This window comes from Plectropomus leopardus, chromosome 4 (assembly GCF_008729295.1).
Source record: "Plectropomus leopardus isolate mb chromosome 4, YSFRI_Pleo_2.0, whole genome shotgun sequence".
Taxonomy (NCBI): domain Eukaryota; kingdom Metazoa; phylum Chordata; class Actinopteri; order Perciformes; family Serranidae; genus Plectropomus; species Plectropomus leopardus.
Window position 1 is genome coordinate 24,231,754 of NC_056466.1, and position 14,049 is coordinate 24,245,802.

Below are 14,049 nucleotides of genomic sequence, written 5' to 3' on the forward strand. Positions count from 1 at the left end.
GGATATTCTTGCTTTTTTGGACATTTAATATCGATCCTGTCAATACAATAATTACATTTTATCAAATGTACATTTTCTGTATGTATAATCTGTAATTTCCACGGTAGGTTTATAACGTGATTAAGTGAACTGTAACCTGCTGGCCTGAAGAAAAAGACACATAATATTTTCAACAGTTAAATATCATCATCATCATCATCATCACCATCACCACTAATAAACCGGAATATGATAATCTCCCAAAATAGACAGAGCTGTGCTGCAGCCCCACAGATAGGGGGCAGCACTTGATAAACCACAGACGCCACACAGAACATGCCAGAAAAAAATCCCGTGGTGCATTTTCATTGGTCCTTTGTTTAAAAACCCCACACACCCTCAGCCAATCAGAGGCGGAGAACACGGACGTACGCGCCTGCGTTGCTGGGTAGATAAAACAAAAACAACACGGTTGGTGTCAGAGTTTGAAGCTTGGACGCATTAGACGGTCAGTGATTAAATTCACCGTGAGTTATTTAATCGTCAAAGTAATGAAGATATAAATGCGTGTTTTGCACGTCGGTGTTGTTGAGGTTTTAACGGTTTTATCGCTTTTGGCTTAAATGTGTGCACCGGGACAGTTAACGTTAGATATAATCTCAACGTCTGAGCTTCGACAAATGATAAACGTCGAGTCACTGATAAATACGATTGGATAAATAATGCGTACAATGTAAATTTAGATGCCGTGTAATTGTTTTTGTCGTTGTATTGTGTGCAGTTAGGTACTCTGGAGTTTGGTCTGTTGACGCAGCGCAATATTTTGAAGCTAACGCGACGCTAGCCATTGTTTGTCAACAGTGACTTTGAATGAATAGGGGGAGGGGAGGCTGTTGCGTTGCAGCATGTCTGGGCATGTTATTAGCAATTGTCCGCATAAAAACAATCACTAAATCATTTTTATAATTGCAGGTATTATTCGACTGTTTTTGCACGCTGCTCTGCTGCAGAATCTTTTTACTATTGTAAAACATGGCAACTGACTGCGAGGCCTGGCTGAACGCTAACCCCGTCGGTAAGTGTGATTTAAATGCCTCAGTCACCCCCCTGTGTGCTATGTGGGGCACTGGGACTTTTTCATACGGAAGTGGTTGATTGCTTGTGAGCTTGCACTGCCTGCAGGATCAGTGATGTTGCATTTGGCATTGATGTCATTGTGCTGCATATCCTACATTTTGTGGGTGACTGCAGATAGAAATTGACTGTTAAGTAATCCTGACATAATGCATCTTTGTGTTCAGTTTATTGTGTTTGCACGTGGCTCCTGCTGACATAAGTACAGCTGAGAAAAATGCATCTTAAAGCTCTTGTCTCCCAGATCTGTTTTGCACATAAAAGCAGCTTACTTATATTTTGTCATTTATGACCAAAGCTATGAAACATTTTACTAACTGACTTAATATTTTCAAAAGAAAGCGAAAACACATAGCCCTGACTTTCTAAAAGTGACTTTATTTTTACACTTCAGACTGCAGCAATTCTTTAAAAATGTTTTATCTTACTTGATTTTTTATTATTTATGGTGTTATGTTATGATTTAAAGCAAATACGTTTTGATAAAAGTTTTTAAATTGCCTTTTATGTTGAATTGCCTTGCTTGTGTGTTTTATGTCCATTCTTTCTTACAATCCCCTTATTGTTAATCATATTGTGCTGCATTTCTTATACAAAGTATGCTATTTAAATAAAATGTATTGACATTGTCATTAGTGCAACACATTTTTTCTCTTGAAATCCCACAGAGGCTGAGGACTTGAGTGACTCCTTTGCATCTGGAGAGGAAGACAACGCAGGATCGGTTGTCAACAAAAACCTGAAAAATGAGATTAATGGCAATTGGCTGTCCTCGTCAAGCAACAGCATCCATGAAGCACGTCTTAAGGCAAAGGCCAAGCGCAGGCTCAGAAAGAACTCCTCCAGGGACTCCGGCAGGGGGGACTCTCTCAGCGATAACGGGGATGTGGTCAGGGGATCCTCAGTGGCACCCACCAGCCCCAAGAGCAAGCTGCTGGACAGAAAGTCCCGACTGGGCAAGGGCAGAGGTCTGCCAAAGAAAGGTAAGAAGATTTAGCATTATAATAAATGAAAATGTTAGTCTAATTTTTTATAAAACAGTATGATAATCTTAAGTTATCGTGCAACATTGTGATACCAGAGAGATCAGTTGTCCCAGTGTCACTAGTTTTTAAGGGATAACCATTGCTGGTCATGACCACAGGCGAGTGAAAGTTAATCAAAGAGCCGCCGGTGTTTCAGTGCTACAAAGAGAAGGCCTTCATGACTGGATGTGTGACCTACTTGTCATCACCTGTTGGTTCTCCATCTAGAAGCTGTAAACTAATTAGCGTATGAACAAATGGCCAGGTGATATTTAGCTGGTCACATCCATTTAAAAGCAACCTTTTCTTTTCCCACCATCTGCTCAGCCAAGCTCGTCTGTAAATTTACATCAGGGGCTTAATAATAATCTCGGCATCGGTTGTGTTTAGGGAACTGAAACTTGCTGTGATATTCTGTCAGTTCATTTGGATGTGACCTGAATATTTCACCTTTTGGTGAGATTGTTAAGTTACTTTAATAAGGTTTTTGAAGCATTTGTTTTCCCTACGTATGAGGTTTGTTATCTGTTTTTGTGGTGCTGAAGGGCACAGTCATAGTTATAGATATATACTTACTTACAATGGTTGACTCTACTGATATCAGCATTAGCAGGGTTCCCTCAGTCATGGAAAACCTGGAGAATCATGAAAATGTATTTGTATGTATGAAAATGTATTTTGAAACTTTGTCCATTAACCCTTTGAGGTCTAGAGCAACATTACTTTTCTTGTTCTGCTTTCAGACACATTTCATAATCAGTGAAAACTGTGAACCCTGACCAAATTTGTGCAATTTCTTTAAAAAAAAAAAAAAAACATGGGGGAAAAAGGCAATCAGCAACTTGGCAAGAAATGATCCACAATGGAAGAAATTTGTGGATTTGGAAAATTATTTCTAAAAGCTGGGAATATTTTTTAAGCACTAATAACCAATGATAACTCCACTGACCGACCTTATCCCTTCCACTAAATGTGCTTTCTATTTGACACTAACACATCTTAAATGTACAAGTAGATCATAATTTAGTAAGTGTCAGCATCTTGTAATAGTCCAGCTGTCTCCGACTGTGAGTCCTCACTCGGTGCTGCAAGCATGCAATGGTACGAAATGTCCCAGCAGCCTGCAGTACAGTTGCTCAGTCACTTTGCTCTTCCCATGGGCAGTGGAACTAGAACAACTGTAGTTTCTCTTGGCACAATGTCTGTCCGTTTTTCTGGTTGCATAACAGAGCTTTCACGCCAGTGGAGCCCTGTTATTTGAGCCCCTAGCTCTCCAGCGTTAAAACTTAATGTGTTGCAGTTTTGAAAGACAAACGCAGTGGATGTGCCGAGAGCAAACTGCCGTCCACCATGTCGTAATGCTAGTGGAACACTTTTGCGCAACTAATGTAGGCTGCGCTAAATATAGTTCATATGGCACATTCAGGGTGGGACTAATGGAGGTTTTAGAGCATATCACAAAAGCTGCTCGGTGTTGGGCCTCTTAAACTTATCTTCAATCTGTTAGTGGTGACCTCAGACTCAACAGATGTTTGTTTGTGTAACATGTACAAAGGCGTCACCTCCCTGGACACAAGGATTATATCACAGCATGTTAAAAAATGTAGCCTGGGTATTAGTACAGATTACACAACAACAGCTTGAAGGCGGAAGATGGTTTAAGGTAGAAGGTAGTCATTTTTTTAAACAAAGTTTTTAAAAGATGAAATTACATTTGTCCTTGATCCTGCTACATCTTTGGAGTTAAAGGATGAGTTCATTAAAATAAGATGTCATCCGGTTGCTTGATGATGTTGCTGCTGGTGGCATCATGCAATTCCTGCAGTGCATTTTTTTGAAATTATGAAATAAATATTAACCTGAGAGTTGCCCTTTAACATGCTGAATCGACCAAAAATGCATGAAGCAAAGGCAGAGTAGTGCCAGCGGTGCAGGACACACCGCAAAAACGAGAGGTGAGCGAGATGCTCACCTAGCGCCCGACCATCAGCTGACCAGCTTGTCCGTGTCAGGGCCTTACTCACACACACAGGTTGTCAGACCAGTGGGCGGTCCTTCAATGTGGACCAGGACACTTAAGTGTACTCACGGCTCAAAGAATGCGACCATATGTGTCCCAGACCACCTCAGCATGTGGTCTGAGCGATCAGCTCTCAAGACGCATTGGGTGCATTCACACCTGTACTTAAAGCTTTCCACTTGTGATCTGATTACCTGTGACGCATGTTAATATGTTAATACCAGGTGGCTCAGTTTAAAATTAAAGGCCTGCAGGTGGACTGTCAAAATGTCAAAACTTTTCTTGACTGTATTTTCCTTTGATCTTAAAATGAAAAGCTCACACACATTTGAAAACAATCGGGTCGAATAATGTTTGGAGGTCAGGACAGCTAAATAACCAGCGGGGGTACCCACCCTCTCACAGCATGGAGGTGGTCCGGTTCCTTGTGAGCAGATTCTGAAAATTTGTCTGGAACTAGCACGGTACAGTGTGTGTTTGACCCTAAGTTGCTCATAACATTTAACCTGACAAATGTTACAAAAACACAAGTTTGAAAATGTTCCCCTGCTGCAGATCAGCACCTTCTTTCTGTTTCCATGACCCAGTATTTTGAGACATGACATCATGCTGTGTAACCCTGGACTCCCACTTTCTTATTATGTCTGCTTAGAAAAGGGTTTGAGGGGTTATATCAGGAGTTGTAATTCAGGGACATGACGTTCAGAGACACGAATATTCCCAAAAGTTGCAACTTATTTTCTTTTCCATAGTAACTGTGAACTGGAAACTCGTGTTACAGGTAATCCAGACATGTGTACCACTACATCTTTTGAAAATGACACTGCTGGTGGTCTTGCTTTTTTGCCATGCTGGTTTAAAATGGTGTCAGATGTCATGTCTAACATTGTGGCTGACCTTTGTCTGCAGGTGGTGCTGGAGGAAAAGGTGTGTGGGGCCGATCTGGTGAAGTTTATGAGCCAGAGGAGGTCGATCAGAAAGACCCCAACTATGACGAAGCTCAGGTACAGACTGTGGTGTTGATAGTGAATATCTTAATTATATTTAGCGTTCCCGCAGATCCTTAAAAGTCTTTTTTTAAGGCCTAAAGGCATTAAAATGTATAAAATCGATCTTTTAAAAGTCTCAGAAATGCTACGACTTAGGAAGGACATTATGAATCAGTTTTCTCAAATAAATATCAAAATAATTGGCAATATCTTTTTTAAAAATAATTTACACAATGTCCCATTGCTTTTATGTCACGCAGTTAAGGATAGAAGAAACTTTTTTTTTTTTTCAATCGATATTTGAAGTAGATTGTATGACTTTTTATTCTGACACGTTACAATAAAACTTTTGGTGAAACTGTCCCTAACCCTTAGTCATTCATGTCTGTTCATGTTTTTTTTTTAAGTAAAGTAAATTTTGAATGGCATTAAAATCGTCTTTAAAAGTGTTAAATCTGACTTGCTTTAATCTGCAGGATCCCTGTATATAAGTAATGTTTAGAATAGCACGATCATTTCTAAGATCTAATACAATCCAATGAACTGCCCTTATGGCAGCTCATCTGTGTAATCGCCCAAACACTAGACCTGGAATATGATTGTGTGTTTTGACAGGAAAATTGTGTGTATGAGACTGTGGTCCCCCCGCTGGAAGAGAGGGACTTTGAGAAGACAGTCACCCCCATCGTGCAAGAGTACTTTGAACACGGAGATACAAATGAAGTAGCAGTAAGTGTGCAGGAAGCATCCTGTCAGCAAACGTGTAACGGAAGCAGAAATCTACACGGGGAAAAAAATAATTAAAAAATCGAAAAACTTGAACAGAAACGCTAATAATCGTCTCTCTCCACATCCAGGAGCTGCTCGCAGAACTGAACCTGGGACCAATGCGGAGTGAGGTACCCTCGCTGGCTGTGTCGCTGGCCCTGGAGGCCAAAGCCAGCCACCGGGAGCTCACCTCCAGGCTGCTGGCTGACCTGTGTGGGCCGGTGCTGTCCCGCAGCGACATGGAAAACTCCTTTGACAAACTGCTTCAAGAGCTGCCCGATCTGGTCCTGGATACACCCGGAGCCCCGCAGGTGAGTCTCCTGTGTGTCTGGAGTCTGTTTACACCTGTGGATTCATTTGCAACGTGTTGATTTTTGTTGTGAATTCAGAATATTTTAAACTTTTAAATCCAAATTAAAATACTGAAAGAACTGTTAGAGGTTATGGGTCAGCTCCTCTGTTTGACAAATTTCCTTATTAAACAGAAACAACAAAGCACTCCCTTGGCGCTACAGTGAATACACTGTATTTTTTTTTCTCATTCATGTTTCAGGATATTTTAATTTTTGATTACCAGGACATTTTAAAAGTCCAGTGTGTAAGATGAAGGGGGATTTGGTGGCATCTAGTGATGAGGATTGCAGAGTTGCAACCATGGTGAAACATTTCCTGGCTAGAATTCCCTCAGCGTTCATTGCTCAGGAGGTTTAACCCATGTGCCAAATAATCTGCAGAGATCTCTTCCTCTCCAAAACAAACAGACCCGGTAATCAGTTTTATGTCACAATCAGTGTGTCTCTGATGCTATTTGGCATTCTGAAATGGGCAGCACACACTGACCACTTGCTAATTTGAGCTCACCTGTTTTTCCTCTGATAACTTAAGATCCAGACGTTCAGGAGGGTTTTAACGGGAGCCGAATTAATAGGCAGAGATGGCCTCCTCTCCAAAACAATCACACGTGGTAATTTAAACCAGTAAAAACACTGACATTACTGTAAAAACACAAATCAGTGGTATTCCAACACTGCACGTTGCGCTTGGGCTTCTAAGTATGGCGGCTGATGCAGAAATGCAAATGGCCTGTTACAGAGCCAGTGCTCAGTGTGTCCGTTCTTGGCTACGGTGCAACATGGCCATCTCCATAAACGAGGACGTGCTTGCTATGCAAATATAAAGGGCTCGTTCTAAAGTAATGAACACACAACAATTCTTACTTTCAGACAGTTACACACTAAAGAAAACATACTTATTATGTCTTTTTCTGCCAATATACCCCCTAAATCCTGTACACTGGACCTTTAACAAACCGATGAGGGGAACTGGCCTTTTTGTTTTTCTTGTTTAGCATAGAAGGGACTACAACTGCATTTTGTTTTGCAGCCCTGTTTTGTTTCTTGACAATAAGTTAAACTTGAGCGTGACCTCTGTCAGTCTGACTGCAGTAAACGCACAAAGTATGTTTTCTGCTTGAGGTGGTGTGTTTGAGTTTGTATACAGTCTGTGGTGCAGCAGAGGGGAACAACACTGTGGGCTGATGTGTTTCTGTGTGTGGGAGAGCTAGCGTGTGTGTGTGTGTTTGAGCTCTTTCCTTTTCAGCCTGCACAGACATGAGATCTCTGTCTATTGTCTGTGCTCGCAAAATGCAAGCTCAGCAAAGGACGCTCAAAGGGTTATTGGTCGTCCTCCCCCCACACCCCTCCTGTTGCTGTCTCAGTGGGGCTCACTGGTCATTTCTGTCCCACTCTCACAGTTCTCTGAGGGTTTTAAAGGGACATTATGACTCTGCCCCGCCCCCCCACCTCCTTCTCTTTACCCCTTTCACTCTCTCTTTCTCAGTTTCTCTCTTGCTCTCAGACACACACACACACACACACACATCGCACACTCCTCTCTTTCTTCTCATGTTGCCTGACAGTCTAGCCACAGCCACGGCTCAAATGAGAGGGAGCTGCCTCTTGTCTGAACAGGAACAATGATCAGTGGTGAGCGCAAGCTTTGTGGAGGCCAGAAGAGCAAAGCCAGCTCTTTCGTTTTCCCTAAATCATGTGTCCCAACTACTGTAAACAAACACACGCACACGTGCCCCCGAGGCCTCCGCCAGGCCTCTTTCATGTCAGTGGTGTTTGTGTTTGGCGTTAGAACTGAAGCATGTTGCAATTGTGATCTAATGATGTGTAACAGTATCATTAGTTTCACTTCAAAATCTACTTGGATTTTTTAAAGCAGCGAATTAAGTTAAATCTAATGTACTCTCACGCTGTTTCTGTGTACTTTGGCAAGAGGACACTGTTCCTTTAAGTAATGAATTTAAAAGAAAACACTGATTTTTAAATATGACTTGACCTACTTACATTCAACAAGGTTACCTCCTTTATGACGAATCAACAGAATAAAAGGTTCAGCAGTCACCCTGCTACTGAACTGTGCCATGTTTAGCATGGAGCAACACAATTTGTTTTGGTTTGTTTACATTTTCCCCCCTTTTTTTTCTTTATTTTCCAGTTGGTGGGCCAATTCATTGCACGCGCCGTTAGCGACCAAATATTGTCCCAGGGCTACATTGAGGGCTACAAAGGCAGAGTTGACTGTCAGTACACAAGGTATGTGACTGTTGGCCAAGCTCTGCCGGTGTCATGACTCTGGTTACCTGCTTTTTGCTGCTATTACAAAAATCCTTAGAGATAATGTCAGAGGGTTAAGTGTTTGTATGTGAGATTATAGTGGAACCATAAAGATAAGAGGGTATGAAGCCATAATGTCATATAGAGTCTGTTCATATTCAGTAGTTACTATTCAAGCATAAAAAGTGGTCACGTCAGGAAGAAAGGTAAATCTGAACTTTTCTTTAAGCTGTGTGTCAGTGCATGTGAACAAGAGCAGACGGGTGTTAAAGGCAAAGAACACAGATCTTGTGAGGAGGGGTGTCAGTATCGGGCCAGATCAACATATTTTGTGATTAATAATAATAATAATTCATTGTATTTATCGGCACCTTTCTGGAAACTCAAGGTCACCTCACATTCAATGATAAAACAAACACACAACAATAAAATTGATGTTAATAAAAACAATAAATGAAACGGCGCAGTGTGGTCAGAGGGAATTTGTGATTGATTGATCGTAATTGGTTATTTTAAGCATGTGCCCTGCGTGATCCTTTGTTAACATCCGTGTCATAAATGGAGAGCACAATTTGCAGCACATATTTAGGTTTAATTGTAATGCTGCTGTCTCAATAAGTAGAAACTAATCTTTATTTTTATGTTCAACTTAAGCTGCTACACCAGTTTAAGTGAAATTGAAATGTTTGTCATTTCATTTTTAGTGTATTAATTTTACTATCGTGCTGTAATGAGCGGAATTGTGACTGACGTTTACTTGTGATCAGAAATGTTAAAGTTAAGCAATAACACTACTTTAAAGTGGAACTGTTATAGTCCTCATCTAAGGTGTTCTGTACTTTTATTACAATGCGGCATTAAGGGGATCTGAGAGCAATTTCTGAGGACACGTTTTAGTTTGTTTACTTTATTTTGTTGAAAGAACAAATGCCACACTTAGTGGAATTAAGAGCTATTTTAGGTTGTTTACTTGATTATTTTATGCTACACTAAGTAGAATATGAAAGAGGCATATGAAAATATTTTTTAGGGTTTTTTTAAACTTATTTTTTTAAAGTAAAATGAAAAAAAAACAAAGGGAACTGTTTGGATGCAGAGATTTCTTTTTGGATTGCATTGCAGAGCTATTAAATTGTAATAACTGAAGTACTTGCTTGAAGTGCGCACTGTGTAGCTGTATTATCCAGGTAAGTACCATAGACTGTATAAAGATAAATACAAGTATCAGATCAGGGCTCCGTATCGGCTGATACTCAATATTACGTAATTGAGATCAGGGGAAAAAAGTCTTGATCAGGACTTCCCAACTTGTAAATATTAGATCAGTTATAGGAATCAAATCCTGCTGTGTTTTCAGTAAAATTTTCATTAAGTACTGCAATGTCACTGACAAAGGTTTCTCAAACATGAAAAGCAGTTTTGGTGCAGAGGCTCAGTATCAAACCCACAGCACCCACAGAACAGGTGTAACAAACAGGTGAAACAGCGGGGGGTTTGCATATTAGAGGAGAAGCAGTTTGATCACTTTCAGGTTGGAGAGATGGGACAGTAATGAGTGCGGGGATGAAAGAGAGTTACTGTGTGACATCTTCACCACACAAACCTTGCCTGTTTTTAATCCTCCAGAGCGTCATTAGACCGGGCGGCGGTGCTGCTGAAGATGAATATGGGTGGCCTACGCATTGACAACCAGTGGGGGACAGGCGGAGGACAGAGACCTGTCATACAGCTCATCAAAGAGGTAGGTTACATAACGCAGACACCAGGACCAGACCTTCTCCTTTAGGTCTTATCGTCATCTTGTGTTCTGAAGCTTTATCTGGTTCCATAAATTCACCACTATTAAGAAGACAAAACATGACATATTGATGGCTGGGAAATACACAGTATACTGGTGAAATCAAACGCTCCGTGATCTTTGTTTATTTCAAAGAAACTCTGACCTGAGCATCATCATTTCTGTGTAAACACTGCTCTAACTTGTATCAATATAGCACCCCGTTATAAAAACAGTTCTTAAATCTTTTTCTTAAATGCTGAAGAACTAAATTAACATTTTTATCGGTGAAGATGTATACGTAGCTCACGATTTTTTGAGTCTTTGAGAGAGGGATTTCAAAGAATATTGGGTGTGATACCACACAAGCCCAAAAGTCCCTACAATTAAGACTTAATGGAACTCTTTCTACAACTTTTTGCAGTAATTTTGAAAAAGCTGGAGGTTACTTATTCATATCCTTTTCTCTATCCGGTCAGATGAACCTGCTGTTGAAGGAGTACATACTATCTGGAGACACCAAGGAGGCTGAGAGGTGCCTGAGAGATCTGGAGGTTCCCCATTTCCACCATGAGTTTGTCTATGAGGTAAACACTGCAGCATAACAGCCAAAAAACTCAGCCTTTCTTTAATCCGGATGGACATCAGTTTTTCTTGTTCTGCATTCAAGCTTTTGAAAACTGAGCAAAAAGGTTTAATTCTCTTTAAAAATATGAGAAAAAGCAATGAGAGATTGGGTCAAAGCATCACACATCAGGTGCTTCAAAGGCCAAACGTGTACACATGTCAGGACACTCAGTATGTGAAACTTCTTACCTCAGCTTAAAGTAGTCATTTTTTTATTCCTAATCCCCGTTGAGTGCAGATGTATGTTTTGTGCTGCAGTGAGGTGCTTGTCGGTATTAGCATCGGTTTTGAGCTCTGATACGAGGCTGTGGATATTTCCCTTTCCCTCAGGCGATAGTTATGGTGTTGGAGTCCAAAGGAGACAAAACACTGAAAATGGTTCTGCAGCTTCTGAAGTCGCTCTCCGGCTCCTCCGTCATCACTGTGGACCAAATGAGAAGGGTAAAGTGCCACCTGGTGTTTGAGTCTTGCACTGCACATCATTTTTTCTCCCCGCAGCAGCTCATTTGTTTGCAAACCATAGAACAGGAGTGTCCAAACTCCTGTGAACCAGAGCCAGATTAGATGCCTGCCTCTCATGTCATACGGGTTATTTAAAAAAAAAAAAATCACATACAAATGACACAAACACAACAGTTTTTTCTTGAAGTGCAAAAATATTCAACTCTCCACCACTCCTGGAAGCTCTTGTCGTTGACTTCATACTGCTTTGCCGTGGCCATGTCTGCTGCGTTGTAGGAAATATCTGCTGAATTTGCGTGTTTATTGTATGTTAAAAAAAACATTAGTTTCACGTGTGTAGTTCCTACTTGGTGCATGTCTCCAAACTGTGTGATAATCCTACCATCTTGAGGTGAAAGAAAATAAATGCAAAGTGATCTTTCTTGATTAACCAATATTGTGTTATTCATATAGCATATTTTGAAATGCAAGAGCCATTTAAAATCGGTCCGTGGGCCACAGTCCAGGCCGGACTTTGGACTGCCTTAGAAGATGCTGTTTTATATATAATGTCTTTTTTTCGTCCATAGGGCTATGAAAGGGTTTATATGGACATTGCTGAAATCAACATCGATGTCCCTCGTGCATACTTCATCCTGGAGCAATACGTTGATAAGAGCTTCAGTATGGGAATCATTGATGTTAAGATAAGAGATCTTTGTCCTTGTCGGTAAGTGCACGCTCCTTACACTCACCTTTGAAGGGAGATGAGTTTTTGGTTTTGTTTTTTTAAATTTTTTAAATGACTGTTAATACGCTCTCTCTCTTGTCAGAGGCCGGAAGAGATTTGTCAGCGAGGGAGACGGTGGTGTCGTCAAACTTGAAAGTTACTGAAGAGCCCTTTTTATGTGCCAGATTTCCCGAAGAGGATAAATCTACTTTTTTACTTGCATATTTTTCAAAATAGTCGGGTACAATTTTTCCCTTCTAACAGTCAAAAGAATGTACATTTCTGAAATTGAGGTGGGGTGAAAAAAACAACAAATGCACTTTTGACTGAAACTGAAGTAGATCACTTTCTCCAAGGTGTTTTAATATAAACATTTACATAAGCTAACCCTTAAAGTGCCACACCTCGCAGTGTCAGTCATTCCATGTTGTTATGTACAGTATTTTCTTGGTTTCACTGCCACTCCTTCTGTGTTTTGTAGAAAGCAGTGTTTGTACAGAGATGACTGGTTTGTGTCAAAAGCTTTATAAAGGGGTAAACAAAAAAATAAAGAAAGGGGAGTGTGTTGGTTAAATGCAATACTTGCTCCCTAACTAGCTGCTGTTTCTATGCTGTGCTTGACTTGTTTTTCTTCTTTTACCCTTTAAATTACACAAAGATGTCATTATTGAAGGTATCAAGACATAAGTACAGTGAACAAAACAAATACCAGTTGGGCAACTTCACAAAATGGTGAAATGTTTATTTTTATATCTGGGGAATACTGGTGTGTGAAATGTACCATGTATTGCTCCTTGTTTGTTCATTAAATCTCTATTAAATAATCAAAGACTGCCTTTTGTGAATGTCACAATATCAAGAAACTACTATATGTTGCAACTTGTCTCTTTGATCTAATTCATAAATCGCTCTGTCCTGTATTTACTCAACAAGGATGCTGTTAGCTGACACTGAATTCATTAATGTCAAATTACAGATGCAATGATGCAAATAAAAAGTCATGCGTTTAAATACACAGGTCTTAATAGTAAACCACAATGGAAAATTGGCCTGCAAAGACGTTATCCTTTCCAATGCAGTAAATCATTTTGACAATGACTAGTAAACAGTAGGACTTTTAAAAGAAGAGGGTGCGACCAGGTGACTCCCTCCTCATCTGCTCCACAAAGCCGAACATCAGTAACACATTTATATTGTACTTGACTGTCCACGTAAACTACAGAGCGGGATAACTCTGGGTTGGTGCCATCCATCTGAAAGAACTTGTTTGAGCATTCCTGCTGTTACGAGTCCATTTGATGTCTACTGCAACTGCTCCTTCATTGCCAGTTCCTGCTGCTTGACGGCCTCTTGAGCCTCCATCTGCATCTTCTCCAGTTTCTCTAGGGTGACTGATTTGAGTGGGAGCAGCTTTGGCTTACACAGAACCATGGTAGGGACATCTTCCATTGAAAGTTGCCCTGTGGATATATTGCCAAAACAGGAGGGGAAAAAAGCCCACTCAACTTCAACATAAACTCTCAAATCACATAAACCAGTCTTGGCTTAAATGCAAAGATAATAAGACTTGGCTGGATATTTGCTATTTTTCACAGAAGTGTTTCGCACATTAGCAGTGAGAAATGTTCTACCTACTCACAAACTTTTATAATAAAACACTGCAACTGTAAGAGAACAGGTCTGCAGTTAAAAATGTGTCCTTCCAGCAGCCTGCAATGCCCAGGATTTTTTAAAAGGGAGTCCAATGTCAAATATTCAGGCTTTTATACCTGTAGGTTCTTAATTGTGACTCACAACACCTTTGCTTGCCAATGATATACTGTTGCACTGATTTTTACAAATCACTCACTGCATGAAGAATCCAGACATTTCACACATCTGCTGCTCTGCCCGTAAATAGCTTGTAGCAATTAAAAAGCATTTAACACCCCAGAA

General features: G+C 40.4%; 1 protein-coding gene across 1 annotated transcript; it reads left to right on the top strand.

Moving 5' to 3' along the window:
- Positions 1 to 425: 425 nt before the first annotated feature.
- pdcd4b (programmed cell death 4b) lies at positions 426 to 12,938 on the top strand. The gene is made up of 12 exons (XM_042485781.1): positions 426 to 506; positions 952 to 1,054; positions 1,782 to 2,096; positions 5,068 to 5,162; positions 5,763 to 5,876; positions 6,005 to 6,226; positions 8,421 to 8,518; positions 10,166 to 10,280; positions 10,796 to 10,903; positions 11,274 to 11,384; positions 11,975 to 12,114; positions 12,218 to 12,938. Exons 2-12 carry the CDS (start codon positions 1,012 to 1,014, stop codon positions 12,276 to 12,278), a joined length of 1,422 nt encoding a protein of 473 aa, XP_042341715.1. The 5' UTR covers positions 426 to 506; positions 952 to 1,011; the 3' UTR covers positions 12,279 to 12,938.
- The last annotated feature ends 1,111 nt before the right edge of the window (positions 12,939 to 14,049 follow it).

Bases quoted from the DNA above. Each gene is read 5' to 3' on its own strand.
- pdcd4b (XM_042485781.1), top strand. From the start codon at position 1,012: ATGGCAACTGACTGCGAGGCCTGGCTGAACGCTAACCCCGTCG. The intron at 6,227-8,420 runs GTGAGTCTCCTG...TTTATTTTCCAG, and splicing joins ATACACCCGGAGCCCCGCAG to TTGGTGGGCCAATTCATTGC. The intron at 8,519-10,165 runs GTATGTGACTGT...TTAATCCTCCAG, and splicing joins GTTGACTGTCAGTACACAAG to AGCGTCATTAGACCGGGCGG.